The following is a 12,277-nucleotide window of genomic DNA, read 5'->3' as shown; positions in this document are numbered from 1 at the left end:
GGAATGTGAGGTAAACATTTACCCAAATCAAGCTAACCAGCGCCTGTATTGGCTCCACCACCGACGACGACGTTCCATCGGTGGCCGCGCGAGTAGGGGGAGTGACGTTTTTTTACCTTCACACAATTAGCCTGGAATGTGCAGTATGCTGATGGGACGACCCATTTTTCCCTGTCCACGAAAGAGCCAACGCGCTAAACGATACTTTAATTTCTGCTCGACTGCTAAAGCTCGACAATTAAGCACATTCCATTGATGCTGCTGGTGACTTAGCCCAATTGTCAGCAAGAATTTCACTGCATCGCAGCCAAACAAAACGCCTACTAAAGAAAAACACCGCGAGATAGGGACGCACACACAAACAACACTGGTTTTTCTTTGTTTCCGACTCACAGACCGTTTACCACAACAAATATCCGCTTAAGATTGCACTATTGGACTAAATCACCATTTTGAACACCTTTCATGTTGAGTTAGGTGTTTCTGAAGCACCTGAGAACTGGAGGATATCGGGTGAAAGAATTCTTGCTTGCTTCTTGACCGAGCACGACGTGTGTGTGCGCTTCGGTGTGCGTATTTTTTTGCTTTGAATTTTTTTCGTGCTGGCTTTTTTAATCTGACAGCTGTCCGTAAGCTGTCAGGTTGGATTGCATTGTATGGCGACGGCCATCATGAAGTACGTCAAAGCAATATTTGATTTCTAAATTTCTATATGTAATAACGACACTTTCTCACCGTTATTACGGATCGAATAAACTCACTATCAGAAATTGACGTGATTGTCGAACGTCGGAAGATCGGAAAGGTAAGTACTGAACGGAAGAACGGAAGGGCGGAAGTACGGAAGAACAGAAGGCAGTAGATGTTGTCTGTACAACGATCCAAAAACGAATGTCCTTTATTTAGCATGACAGTTGCGCAGCACACTGTCATGCCCAATGGTCATAATCTACTCTGACGTTTTCAATCTCTTCACAATGATACCGGTTGTGGACCTAACGCTACAGGATATTACAGCTCGGCTATCCTGACCTAGGATTGACCTCAATTCTACCTGACTTAACGATATCGTGATTACATATTGCTGGCCCATCTCCTAAGCTTATCAGCTTCTAGAACGCCATCGTAGGCCATTTGTGTATTTTGGCATCCCTCAACATCCCTAACTACGTATCGGTCATGGGGAAGAACTTTATGGATTACATAGGGTCCGCGAAACCTACAGTTGAGCTTTTTGTTGACACCGCTCGTGTCAGTATATTTGATAGCGACTAAATCTCCCTCAGTGAAATTAGGAACTGGCTTGTTCCTATCTGCAAAATACTGCTCATTTCGGGCTTGGGATGTCTTGATGTTTTCCTGTGCTTCTGAACGAATACGATTAAGGTCACGACTAACATCTGTTGTTTTGGAATCAAGAAACTCTCGTAACTCATCCAAGACCCAGCCACGTTGCTCAATACCGAAAAGAAGAGTAGATGGAAGGAAACCCGTGGAACTATGGACCGTATTATTAAGAGCGTATTCGGCAGATCGTAAATGTGAACTCCAATCAGAATGATCAGTAAGGTCAGACAGTTTGCTTAGTATGGGACGTAGCACACGATTAACGCGTTCTACTTGGCCATTCGCTTGGGGCGAGCCTGTAGCATTGAGTACATGAGATATATTGTGAGATTCGAGAAATTCCTTAAAAAGGTTTGAAGTGAAACACGTTGCTCGATCACTAATAATCCGTTTTGGTCGGCTGTAGTAGGTCATGTATTGATTGAGCGCATCACATACCTCGTGAGTATTAGTGGTGGCGGTAGCATATAACTTTGTGAATTTAGTAAAGGAGTCTATAATGACTAAAACATATTTCTTGCGAGACCCAGTGTTAGGCAATGGACCCAGGTGGTCTATGTGCAAAGTGTCGAAAGGTAGTGGTACTTTCGGGATGCTAAATAGGTTACGATTATTTGTCCTAGAGGGTGCTGAATAGACAATACACTTTATGCAGTTCTTGATAAAGTTGTCAATACGAAACACCATTTGCGGAAACCAATAATGCTGCCGTATAGTGTGAAAGGTCTTCGTAGTGGCGAGATGGCCAATCTTTTCATGATTATATCTTATGACATTATCCACCATTTCCCGAGGTACATATAATTGAAGTGGATAGAAGGAAGACTGATGATAGACCAACCCATCTTGCAAGACAAATCCATTAACGGGACCTGCTTCGAGCTTACGTTTCATCGAGTCAATGGCAGGGTCTCTCGATTGAGCAACTTGAAGCTGGAAGTCAAGGTCCAATTCGCTAATTGCACCCACTGCTTCAGTTCGACTTAATGCATCCACATGAACCATAGATGCTCCGGAACGATAATGGATGGTATATTCATAGTTCTCTAGAAAAAGGGACCATCGAGCAATTTTCGCAGACCCATTACGATTCTTTAGGGTTTCAACCAATGAGTTACAATCCGTGTATATTTTTAAAGGAAGGCCATGGACATAAGTGTGGAATCTCTTAAGTGCGTAGATAACGGAAAGCGTTTCTAGCTCGTAGCTATGCAACTTCGCTTCTTCTTTCGAGGTCGTTTTCGAAAAGTAGGCGATAGGATGAAGTTTCTTGTCATCCTGCTTTTGCAACAGAACAGCTCCAAATCCAAACGAACTGGCATCACAGTGGAGCTCGGTTTCCCTTTTTGGGTCAAAAATGGCGAGAACGGGAGATTGAATGAGCTTCTCACGAAGCGTCTCAAAAGCCTCACGACAACTAGTATCAAAGTTAAAGATAGCATCCTTTCGAAGTAATTCGGTAAGGGGTTTAGCTATGCAAGAGAATGAGGGGACAAAACGTCGAAAGTAAGAGAATAATCCTAAGCATCTTCTAAGTTGTTTTGTGTTCGAGGGCATCGGGTAGTTTCGTAGAGCTTCAATATGTCTGTCGCTCGGTCGGATACCCGAAGCACTCGCTTGGTACCCCAGGTAATCCAACTTCTCATGCACAAACTTGCACTTGTCTACCCGAAGTTCAAGACCGGACTGTTTGATTTTTCTCAAAACAGATCGAAGGGTTTCCAGGTGGGATGAGAGATCGGCAGAAGCAATTATAATATCGTCCAAGTAGACTACTACCTTTTCATCATCGATGAATTCGCGGAGGATCAAATTAATAAAGCGCTGAAATTCGGAGGGAGCGTTTTTAAGGCCGAAGGGCATTTTCGTATATTCATACTGACCATCAGGAGTGACAAAGGAAGTGTAAGGAATAGAAGATTCTTCCATCTGTACTTGATGAAATCCACTTTTTAGATCTAATAAACTGAAGAACTTTTTGTTACTAAGATGCTCTAAGCAAGTCTCGATCAATGGGAGAGGGTAGTTGTCTCTTACAGTAATCTTGTTTAACGATCGATAGTCCACACACATCCGTATTTCTCCACTCTTCTTCCTAACGAGCACCAGGGCCGAAGCATAAGGGGAATGACTTGGTCTTATAACTTGTTCCTCGAGTAATTTCGATACGATTTCCTTAACTTGATTCCGTTCCCCATAAGAGAGTCTACGAGGTTTAGTGAAAATAGGAGTCTGATGAGTGAGGTTAATTTTCATTTTATAATTCGTTAACTGAGTACACTGAGTAGAATTGTTAAGATAATTTTCTTTAATAATTGATAAGACAATAGCGGAGTCTTTTGAAGATAATGTGGGACCAACATCAAGTTCAGTTTCTAATCCATAAACATCAATAGCAGAAATTTCGTTGGTTGCTTCATCTAGTAAATTCTGATTCTGAATTCCGATTCCCCTCTGAGGGGATTGTGTGAGAGAGAGATAATTCTTAAAGTGCGTAAGATAAACGTTAAGTGAAGGAAGCAAATCTCTACCTATAATTATTGGCCAGGCCATAGAATCCTTGGGTAGTATAATAAAGGAGTGATTGAGGATCACCTGCTTGAATTTTATACGGCACGTCACCTGACCACGAGTATAAAGTAAAGAGTTTCCAAGGCCTCGAAATCTAGACGGAGCCAACGCAGCTAAAAGTTCAACAGGCACTATAGACTCGTTTATAAAACTTACGGAGCTACCTGTATCAAATAGAGATTGAATACCCTTCACTATCACAACCGGTTTTCCTAATTTAAGAAAAGAGACACTCACCTCTTGTAACTCGCCTAGCGTCAGAGCTTCAGTACCATCAGTCACAACGCGAGCAGTAGTATCCGGATGTGTGGCAGCATTCGCGACAGCTTTTGGGCAATTTTTGTAATTATGCCCCATCTGGAAACACTTGAAGCAAGCCCCCGGTGGTCGGTTGGGGCGGGTGCAGGCACTCTTATGATGTCCGTACTCCGAGCAGTTGTAGCACCGGTTGATGTTTGGCGTTGCTTCTCGGCTAGTCGAGGCAGCAGCCTTACCCGGAACAGAAGGTGATGTCGTCGTCGGCTTGAGGATTCTTCGGGTCCGAACGGTTTCGAATGTCTTTAGCATCGGCTTCAGGTCGTCCACGTTGTTTGCCATAAACCGCATGCCGGCAGTAAGGGATGGACTATCCAGCCCATCGAGGATAATATTGATCAGTTCGGGTTCCGGAATGGGAGCACGACTGGCGATACGTTGCATGTCCAGGACATAGCGCAAGGCAGTCTCCTTTGGAGAAAGACGACGGGATCGCAATTGCCGAAGAACGGCTTCAATAGTAGGCGGCACACTCAAGGTTGAGACGAGTTCTTCCTTTAACTGTTCCAGAGTAGTAGCACGAGATGACTGTGCAACGATAGCTGCTGATCCTTTAAGCAGCCGACGAAGATGGACGAATTTATCAGCATCCTTAACCCGATGTAAGGAGAAAGTGTAATCGAGATCGTCTAACCATTGGATGATACATCTCTCGTCGTCTCCCGTAAAGGGTTCGATGGTTTTGTCGAGTTTCAGATCAGCGACCGGTGATGAGGCACATTCAGTTTGATGTTCCAAAGCCTGAATCTTGCGACGCAGCTCAAGCAGCTCCAAACGTTGTTGCAATCGGCGAATTTCATCATCTGGGGTATCTTGCACAACAGCCGAATCACATTTGTTAGCCGGGTCGCGGTTGTTAACCAAGTTATTTTCTTCATCCACATTCTCATGTACATAATCGCATTTTGTGGCATCAGCAAAAATGGCGGGGAAACACGTTGCGGGCGCGTCACTTGGAGCGTCCAAAATGGCGGCATCGCGCTTAGCGGGTGTAGCACTGGAAGCGTCCAAAATGGCGGACGGGCACGTGTTGGTGGTGTCTACCAAAAGCGCTTCAGTGGAAGCTTCCTCGTCTGCTAACGGTGGGGTTTCAATCCCCATGGCCTCAGCAAACAATCTCCGAATCTGGGTGATGGTAACGGAAGGGGGAACCACAATTCCCGCGTTCGACAGAACGCACAGCATTTCATCACGGGTGGGCATGGTGTAAACCAAGATGACACAAACGGCGGCACGGAGCAGTATCCCACTTCTGAGATGTAATAACGACACTTTCTCACCGTTATTACGGATCGAATAAACTCACTATCAGAAATTGACGTGATTGTCGAACGTCGGAAGATCGGAAAGGTAAGTACTGAACGGAAGAACGGAAGGGCGGAAGTACGGAAGAACAGAAGGCAGTAGATGTTGTCTGTACAACGATCCAAAAACGAATGTCCTTTATTTAGCATGACAGTTGCGCAGCACACTGTCATGCCCAATGGTCATAATCTACTCTGACGTTTTCAATCTCTTCACAATGATACCGGTTGTGGACCTAACGCTACAGGATATTACATATATTACAATTTTTTCCCCATTTTAAATAATTGAGAAACATTTATGATAATAAAACAAGCTTGAACTTTGCTGAATTTTTCAATATTTTATATAATTAAAAAAAAATAACGACCTCTGCCATCGTGATGCCAAACGGTTTTTCTTCTACTGTCAAAATTAAAGTCTCGAAAAGTAAATAAACAACATTGCATCAAACAATATTGCATTTGCGCTAAAAATGGAATAATCGCCTCGATCTGTGCATTTTTGTCGTCTCGGCTAGCATGTTGTGATAAATGTAATTAAAAAATGGATAAAACTCCAGTGGAATCAGTGGAGGGCAACTTGGAGTGTCGCTTGTGCCTGCAGGATGCTGACTTTATGGTTTCAATATTTGGTCAGCGTGCCCAGGAAGCGCAAATGCGCCAAATGCTTCAGCAGCATTTAAATCTTACGGTAAGAGGCTGGCAACGAAGTGGTAAATTTGCTTTTTAATTCTAATGGAATTGTCTTATAGGTCACTGAAGATAAAGCTCTTCCAACGCACATCTGCCTCAAGTGCTGGCACACGGTAGAATACATTGATACGTTCGTCCGACAGGTGGAACAAAATCAAACGATTCTAGCAAATCGGCAGCATGGTTTAATTGTCTGCGAATTAGAACCGATCGAGGCGAGTAGGAAAAGTTTCGAATTTATCAAGGAAGCGATAGAGATCCGGTCCAGTCCACCGTCGTACGATGAGGCACAGAAAACGAAACAGGCGACCACACTGGACGAAGAACAGGAGGAAGAACTTATCGAAATCATTGAAGAACCGTACGAAGAGGTTTCGGTGGGAAATGATAATCTAGATCAGGATTCAGAAAATGTCGTCTACGATCTACTACCTACGGGTGCTGACTCCAATGAAGGATCTGATCCATTAGAGAAAGATTCTCCCAGTGATCCTACCAAAAGCACGGGCGAAGAAGCTGGTATTCTCGTTCGGGTAAATGGCTACCTATATCCACAGATGATCCGGAACGGGAAAATGGTTATCAGTGGGGAAGAGTTGGACAAATGTTTAGCCGCTTACTACGGATTAAAGTGTGAACTTTGCCAGCAGCAGCAAAGTTGGACTACAATTGAGGAACTTTTCCACCATCATCGGGAGGCACACGGAGAGCAAGGTTTTATTAAGTGTTGTGATAAGAAGATGGAGAAAAAAACGCTTATGGCGATGCATTTAGCACGACATATACAACCGGAAGCATTCGAGTAAGGGAAGATCGTTGGACAATGTCTTAATTTTACTAGTTAATCTATTTTTGCTCTTTCCCAGATGTCCAATATGCAAGAAGCTGATGACAACGCCACGCATACTAAAATCCCACATCCAGAACCACCTACCGGAAGAAGAGCGGCCTTACAAATGTGAACTATGTCCACGACGGTTCGCCTACATCAGTGCGCTTCTCATACACGCTTCCACACACCGAAAAGAGAACGAAAAACACGGTGTCTACTATCTGTGCTACAGCTGTGGCCGTGCATTCCGTTCCAGTGAAAAGCTGGCGGATCACATTGCCGAGTCACACAAACCAAACAGTACCGGCAGCAATTGCGTGTCTTGCGAAACGTGTGGCAAAACGTTCGTAACCAAGAGCAACCTTACCTACCATCTGACCACACACCTACCGAAAGCGTTACATCAGGTACAGTGTGAGCTTTGTGGAAAATGGCTTAGGAACAAACTTTGCCTTCGGAGACATCAGGTGCAACATTCCCAGGTACGCCATGCATGTGAACAGTGTGACTACACAACGGTCAATTCACAGAGCTTACAGCATCATCGGCGAGTCCAGCACACGGATCACAAACCGTACGAATGCAAAACCTGTGGCAAATCGTTTAAGTTGAAAAGTAACCTCCGGGAACATGCTGCCCAACATGATACGGAGAAAAGGTATGCGTGCGAGTTCTGTTCACGGCGGTTTACCTCCAAGAGCAATTATTACTGTCACCGGAAGCGAATACATACCGCCGAGTTGGAGCAGCAAAACCGGCGAAGGGAGCAGGAAGAAAGGTAAGTGTCGTAGACTGTAGTGAAGGGGTTCTCTGGAACGCACGGTTCCGGTCGGTGTGATTCCAGTTCCGATTCTAGGGAAATGGAATCAACGATTCCAATCGTTCCAATCCTAACTGCAAAAACCAGTTTCGATGTTTTGGGGAATCGTTCCGCAATTTTGCTATTTTTTCCTCATCACTACTATACTGTCCTCAAAAGGTAGCGTTTTCTAATAGGACCCCTTTTTTCCCTTTTCCGTAGTGCATATCGTATCAAGCTAAAGCAGCAAACGGAGAAATAAGCGTTCCCTTCAGTCAAGTTCTCAGGAAAAAATTGGAAATAAAGCGATATAACACTGCTTGCAAGCCTAGTAGCCGATTTTGGTATTCGTTCCTTAGTGAACTCTTATTGAACTTTGAATTTGTTACTGGTGGTGTACAACAGGAAAGAGTGGTTGGTCACACTGACACTCGCACACGCTTACAGCCTCTCCGGATTCGTCCATATCCGTCCGATGGGAGCCAAGGATGATACAATTTTGCTATAACCAATTTAAAGCTAATCGATCGTCTTGCACACATCGATTTATTCCTTCTTGTCGAATTTGCCACCGTAGAAGGGGATGTACGAAACAATCACCCGCCAGTCGGTCAGGTAGCAACCGACCAGCGCGGCCGCTGCTCCGTATCCGGCGGCAGACGAAATCCTGAAAACACCAAAGAAAATGGTCAGTTGGTTTAGACAGACTCCCAGTCGTTATGTCCTCAATGGCAAGGTTCCTGTTCAAGGATGAACATCCAAAACACAAGCTTACATAATGCATCCCAGAACATAATGCAGAATTGAGCCAAGGGTGCCCTTTCCCCCGGACAAGAAACACATGCTTACCATTGAGCGGCCTGTTCGGCTTGTTTACGTCCCAGTGGCATCCTCATTTTCGGGCTGGTGGTTACACCTTTTTGGTGAATTTGCGGGAATTTGTCCGAAGAGCGCCTGCTGCGAACGAGAAGAATTAGTACGACAAAAAAAAGGCTGACCAATTTGACAGATAGCGAAAAAAATGATACGGAAACCGTCGAACCGTAACGCATGCGTTTATTATCTGGGGTTGAGTTCTGTTTTGTTCCAAAATTTAAAATACGGTAAAGCATGAATATACACAAAATTGGGAAAATTATTTTACTGTTCCTCAATTCCTCAATTGTTAAAGCTTCCATAGCCTTCCATAATAATGTTGAATTTTTTACAAGTTTATGAAATGGAAATTCAGTTAATCTTATTTATTTGGTGTAGTACGATCCATCCGAACCAGAGGAAGACATCCTTTTTTCCGCCCCTAAAACATCTCAAATGTATTTGGCACAGGATTAAACTGCTGAAAAATGCTCCAATTCAAATTTCAAAATTGTACCACGTGGTAGATACACAGGAGCTGTTACTATCGGGAACAAACCAGACGCAAGCATCTGTAGTTGGTGGACCGTTCACACGAAGAAATTACCGATCCCGTACTCTCACCCTGTTCCTTGTTACGAAAAGGGTTTTTCTTGGATCGTCCAGGACAAGTGGATCAGCGCATCTGTTGACAACGCGTTTGCACAACAGACGTAACCAACTCCGTAGGGGAGGCTAAGCAGAAAGTTTCCCGAATCTGAAAGGAATCCTCCCAAAGACTGAGCTCGAGGAAGAATGTTTGAAGTCCCCAGAACTCAAGAGTAAGAAAGTGGGTCTGGGGTAAGTGGGCGTAGGGTAGCCTCGAGTAATTGGTGGTAAATCCTGGTTGCTCGAATCCAGGCAGCTCGAGCAACCAGGAATCGCGTAAATCCTGGTTGCTCATATGGAAGCTACAAAAATCCGGGAGAAGCTTAAACTACGGTGTATACGACCATTTATTTTGTATACGACCTATCAGGGACCTAGCTTTGCTGGCCAAGGTGAACTCACCGACTAGTCTTCAGCTGACCAAGGGGACCTCGCCGGCTAGCCTTCAAACAGTTTAATCCGCTGCCAGTCCAGAAGTATCTTTTCGAATGTATCAAAAATTAAACACACACAATACAAATTCACCAAAAAATGAGATAGAATTTGTGATTGTTTTCCTTTATTTCTGCAAACACTGTTTTGCTGTCACGGATTAGAGAATAAGTTCACCGTTTCGGTATGCTACTCACAGATAGAGAAAGAGATAGAGAATGAGGGCGAGAAGAGCCAACACGTGGTCGCCAACAACTTCTTTGGTCTTTGGTAGATAAGTTTGTAACATACTTGGTGTCTCTTGTCACACTATTCCATCGCGAAAAAACTTCCCTTAAATCTGACGCTTTTGCTACTATGCGCACTATTTATGTTCTGTGTTATTTGTTTCCTAAAAGCAGTGCACCGATACAGCCACCGATGTCACACGCTAGTTTTGCGATACTATTGTGGGGTTGTTTGTTATACTGCCATCTTGTGTAGGGTTAGAAACTGTCGGAAAGGAAATGTTTGTGAAGAAAACTTATTGAAAGATGTCGTAGAGTTGCTGTAGGTTAGGGTTAGCCTTTCTACTTTATAGCGTACCAAACATTCTGTCTTATGTCCGCTTTTATGATTAAAGATTTCCGTCCCTTCAGCAGGTAGAGCTTTGTTGTAATAGATTATAGTTTCATATCATATAAACTGAAACACGTTCACACGCATTTTGTTAACTTGTGTTGTTTTTTTTTTTTTTTGCTGAATAAAGACAATTCAGGGTAGAGTTATGATTTTTAGTGGTTGGAATCATTTACACATTCCTTTACTCGCATCTGCAAACTCTCGTTTTACACTTGCTTCCCTTCCCTTTAATCATATACACTTTCCTTTGGACACATCGAGTTCGATTTGTCTTTTCGTTAGTTAGAAGTGTTAAAGAGCGTGAGATAAATAAATTACGGTAATACTATCGTTCTGTTAGTAGTAGTTTCTAATCTTTCTTTCTTCGCTTTCTCGTCTTTTTTTAGCACGCAACACCGGGCGCGCTCACAACACGTGAAAAAAGGACACTGAAGTTTTGCGGTAAAGTTTCGTTCAAATCCGTACAATATAATTTTGCAATTCGTTTTTGCAAGCTACACAGCGATCACCAGTCGGCGGTTTTTGTTTTTGTTTTGGGTAATAAATATAGAGCAAGGAATAAATATTTGAAAGAAAAGATCATTGGTTTAAAAATAATTGAAACACAAAAGTTGAAGCAAGCTGATATGTATCGAATGGTGGGTTGTAACATTAATATTATTTTTTTGCAATGGTCTTTTAACAAATCTGTTTGCAGGATGTTTTTCGTTAAATGCATGTTTAAGAAATTATAGACGCTATTGTAACATAACTTTCAATTCACTTTAATGTTGTCTCCAGAACTTCAAACATATTAAAGAGACGAGCAAGAATCGCACAATATTGTGTAGATTCTTGAGAAAAAATCACGTGTTGAAAGATAATAAGATAATAATGCCTAGCGCAGAATTCAAGTGACAAACGGTAGAGTAATAAGAAACTACCACAAAATAATGGCTGAAAGGATTTATGTGCGTTTTAAGTTTAGTTAAACATTGCATTTCTTTTCACATTCCAGTGTCTTGCGTTCTATTTCAAATTTTGATTAGTAAAGAATCATTCTAGAGCAATACGGCCGGCCTGGAACGGTTCGGAGGGAATAAAAAAGTAAGAAAATGCTAGATAAAAAAACTACAAAATCAAAATTGAAAATTCTAAATTTCAGGAAGAATAACTTACAGAATATTAAAATGATAAACAAGTTAACTATATAAAAAAACTCAGTACGAAGTTAGAATGAAATTTAGAAAATACACAATTAACAGTACGAGTGAAAAAAATGAAAAAGGAAACAATATTTTAATGAAAAAGCAAAAAAAAACAAAAAGAGATAAGAAACCAAAAAACTATATGAGACACGAAAAGAGCATATCTATTACATTAAGAATGGAACATATAAAAGGAAAAGATGCTAAAAAGACAAATTGAAAAAGAACATAAAAGACTGGGAAAAGCAGCAAATAAGACGATGAAAGCATGTGAAAATTAAAAGAAAAATTATTGGCATTAGAAAGCGAACCAGCCTAGTCTCTTCCCATTGTCAAGTGTTTTCCGCATTTTAACCCAAACGATTTACGCACACCTCTGTTCACTGTTTTGAGTAAGTCTTCTAAAAACTGTCCATTTTGTTTCATATATATATGTATATGTATGTATATACTAGATGTACCCTGTGTCTTAAAGCTAACGAATAGGTTCGTTTACGTGTGTGTGTCTGTTGTTAGTTTGTGTTTGCTTGTTCTCATTAGTTTTCGTACTGCCGTTTTAAACACTTGTTGCTATTTTGTAACATTACAACTATACACACAAATATAGTCACACAAAACACACGCAGCTTTTACATAATCTCCATCTAATATAATGCCAATAGTTGTGCCG

General features: G+C 42.2%; 4 protein-coding genes across 7 annotated transcripts in view; 2 read left to right on the top strand and 2 right to left on the bottom strand.

Annotated features, from left to right (window-relative positions):
* LOC126567823 (solute carrier family 12 member 4) overlaps window positions 1-12,277 on the top strand; it is a 486,521-nt gene that overhangs the window by 290,274 nt on the left and 183,970 nt on the right. The gene's annotated exons all lie outside the window — the stretch shown is intronic.
* Window positions 1,075-3,900, bottom strand: LOC126567516 (uncharacterized). The gene is made up of 4 exons (XM_050223735.1): window positions 3,558-3,900; window positions 2,185-2,357; window positions 1,605-1,689; window positions 1,075-1,424 (listed from the first exon to the last, which is right to left on the bottom strand). The coding sequence occupies exons 1-4, from the start codon at window positions 3,898-3,900 to the stop codon at window positions 1,075-1,077; spliced, it is 951 nt and encodes a 316-aa protein (XP_050079692.1).
* On the top strand, window positions 6,085-8,126 carry LOC126568082 (zinc finger protein 28-like). The gene is made up of 4 exons (XM_050224500.1): window positions 6,085-6,231; window positions 6,293-7,035; window positions 7,100-7,843; window positions 8,087-8,126. The coding sequence occupies exons 1-4, from the start codon at window positions 6,085-6,087 to the stop codon at window positions 8,124-8,126; spliced, it is 1,674 nt and encodes a 557-aa protein (XP_050080457.1).
* LOC126568645 (cytochrome b-c1 complex subunit 10) lies at window positions 8,411-8,849 on the bottom strand. The gene is made up of 2 exons (XM_050225160.1): window positions 8,714-8,849; window positions 8,411-8,531 (listed from the first exon to the last, which is right to left on the bottom strand). The coding sequence occupies exons 1-2, from the start codon at window positions 8,758-8,760 to the stop codon at window positions 8,411-8,413; spliced, it is 168 nt and encodes a 55-aa protein (XP_050081117.1). The 5' UTR covers window positions 8,761-8,849.

This window comes from Anopheles maculipalpis, chromosome 2RL (genome assembly GCF_943734695.1).
Source record: "Anopheles maculipalpis chromosome 2RL, idAnoMacuDA_375_x, whole genome shotgun sequence".
Lineage (NCBI taxonomy): Eukaryota > Metazoa > Arthropoda > Insecta > Diptera > Culicidae > Anopheles > Anopheles maculipalpis.
Note: the sequence above shows the minus strand (reverse complement) of the source record. Positions and strands in the feature narration are given on the sequence as shown.

What these genes read in the sequence shown, in the direction of transcription:
- LOC126567516 (XM_050223735.1), bottom strand. Translation starts at nt 3,900, where the DNA reads ATGGCCTGGCCAATAATTATAGGTAGAGATTTGCTTCCTTCACTTAAC. An exon ending in TCCTATTTTCACTAAACCTC is followed by an intron (nt 2,358 to 3,557) that starts GTAGACTCTCTT and finishes ATCGTTCCGGAG; the next exon opens with CATCTATGGTTCATGTGGAT. An exon ending in TTGTCTTGCAAGATGGGTTG is followed by an intron (nt 1,690 to 2,184) that starts GTCTATCATCAG and finishes AACCTTTTTAAG; the next exon opens with GAATTTCTCGAATCTCACAA.
- LOC126568082 (XM_050224500.1), top strand. Translation starts at nt 6,085, where the DNA reads ATGGATAAAACTCCAGTGGAATCAGTGGAGGGCAACTTGGAGTGTCGC. An exon ending in AGCAGCATTTAAATCTTACG is followed by an intron (nt 6,232 to 6,292) that starts GTAAGAGGCTGG and finishes ATTGTCTTATAG; the next exon opens with GTCACTGAAGATAAAGCTCT. An exon ending in ATACAACCGGAAGCATTCGA is followed by an intron (nt 7,036 to 7,099) that starts GTAAGGGAAGAT and finishes GCTCTTTCCCAG; the next exon opens with ATGTCCAATATGCAAGAAGC.
- LOC126568645 (XM_050225160.1), bottom strand. Translation starts at nt 8,760, where the DNA reads ATGAGGATGCCACTGGGACGTAAACAAGCCGAACAGGCCGCTCAATG. An exon ending in GCCGAACAGGCCGCTCAATG is followed by an intron (nt 8,532 to 8,713) that starts GTAAGCATGTGT and finishes TGGTGTTTTCAG; the next exon opens with GATTTCGTCTGCCGCCGGAT.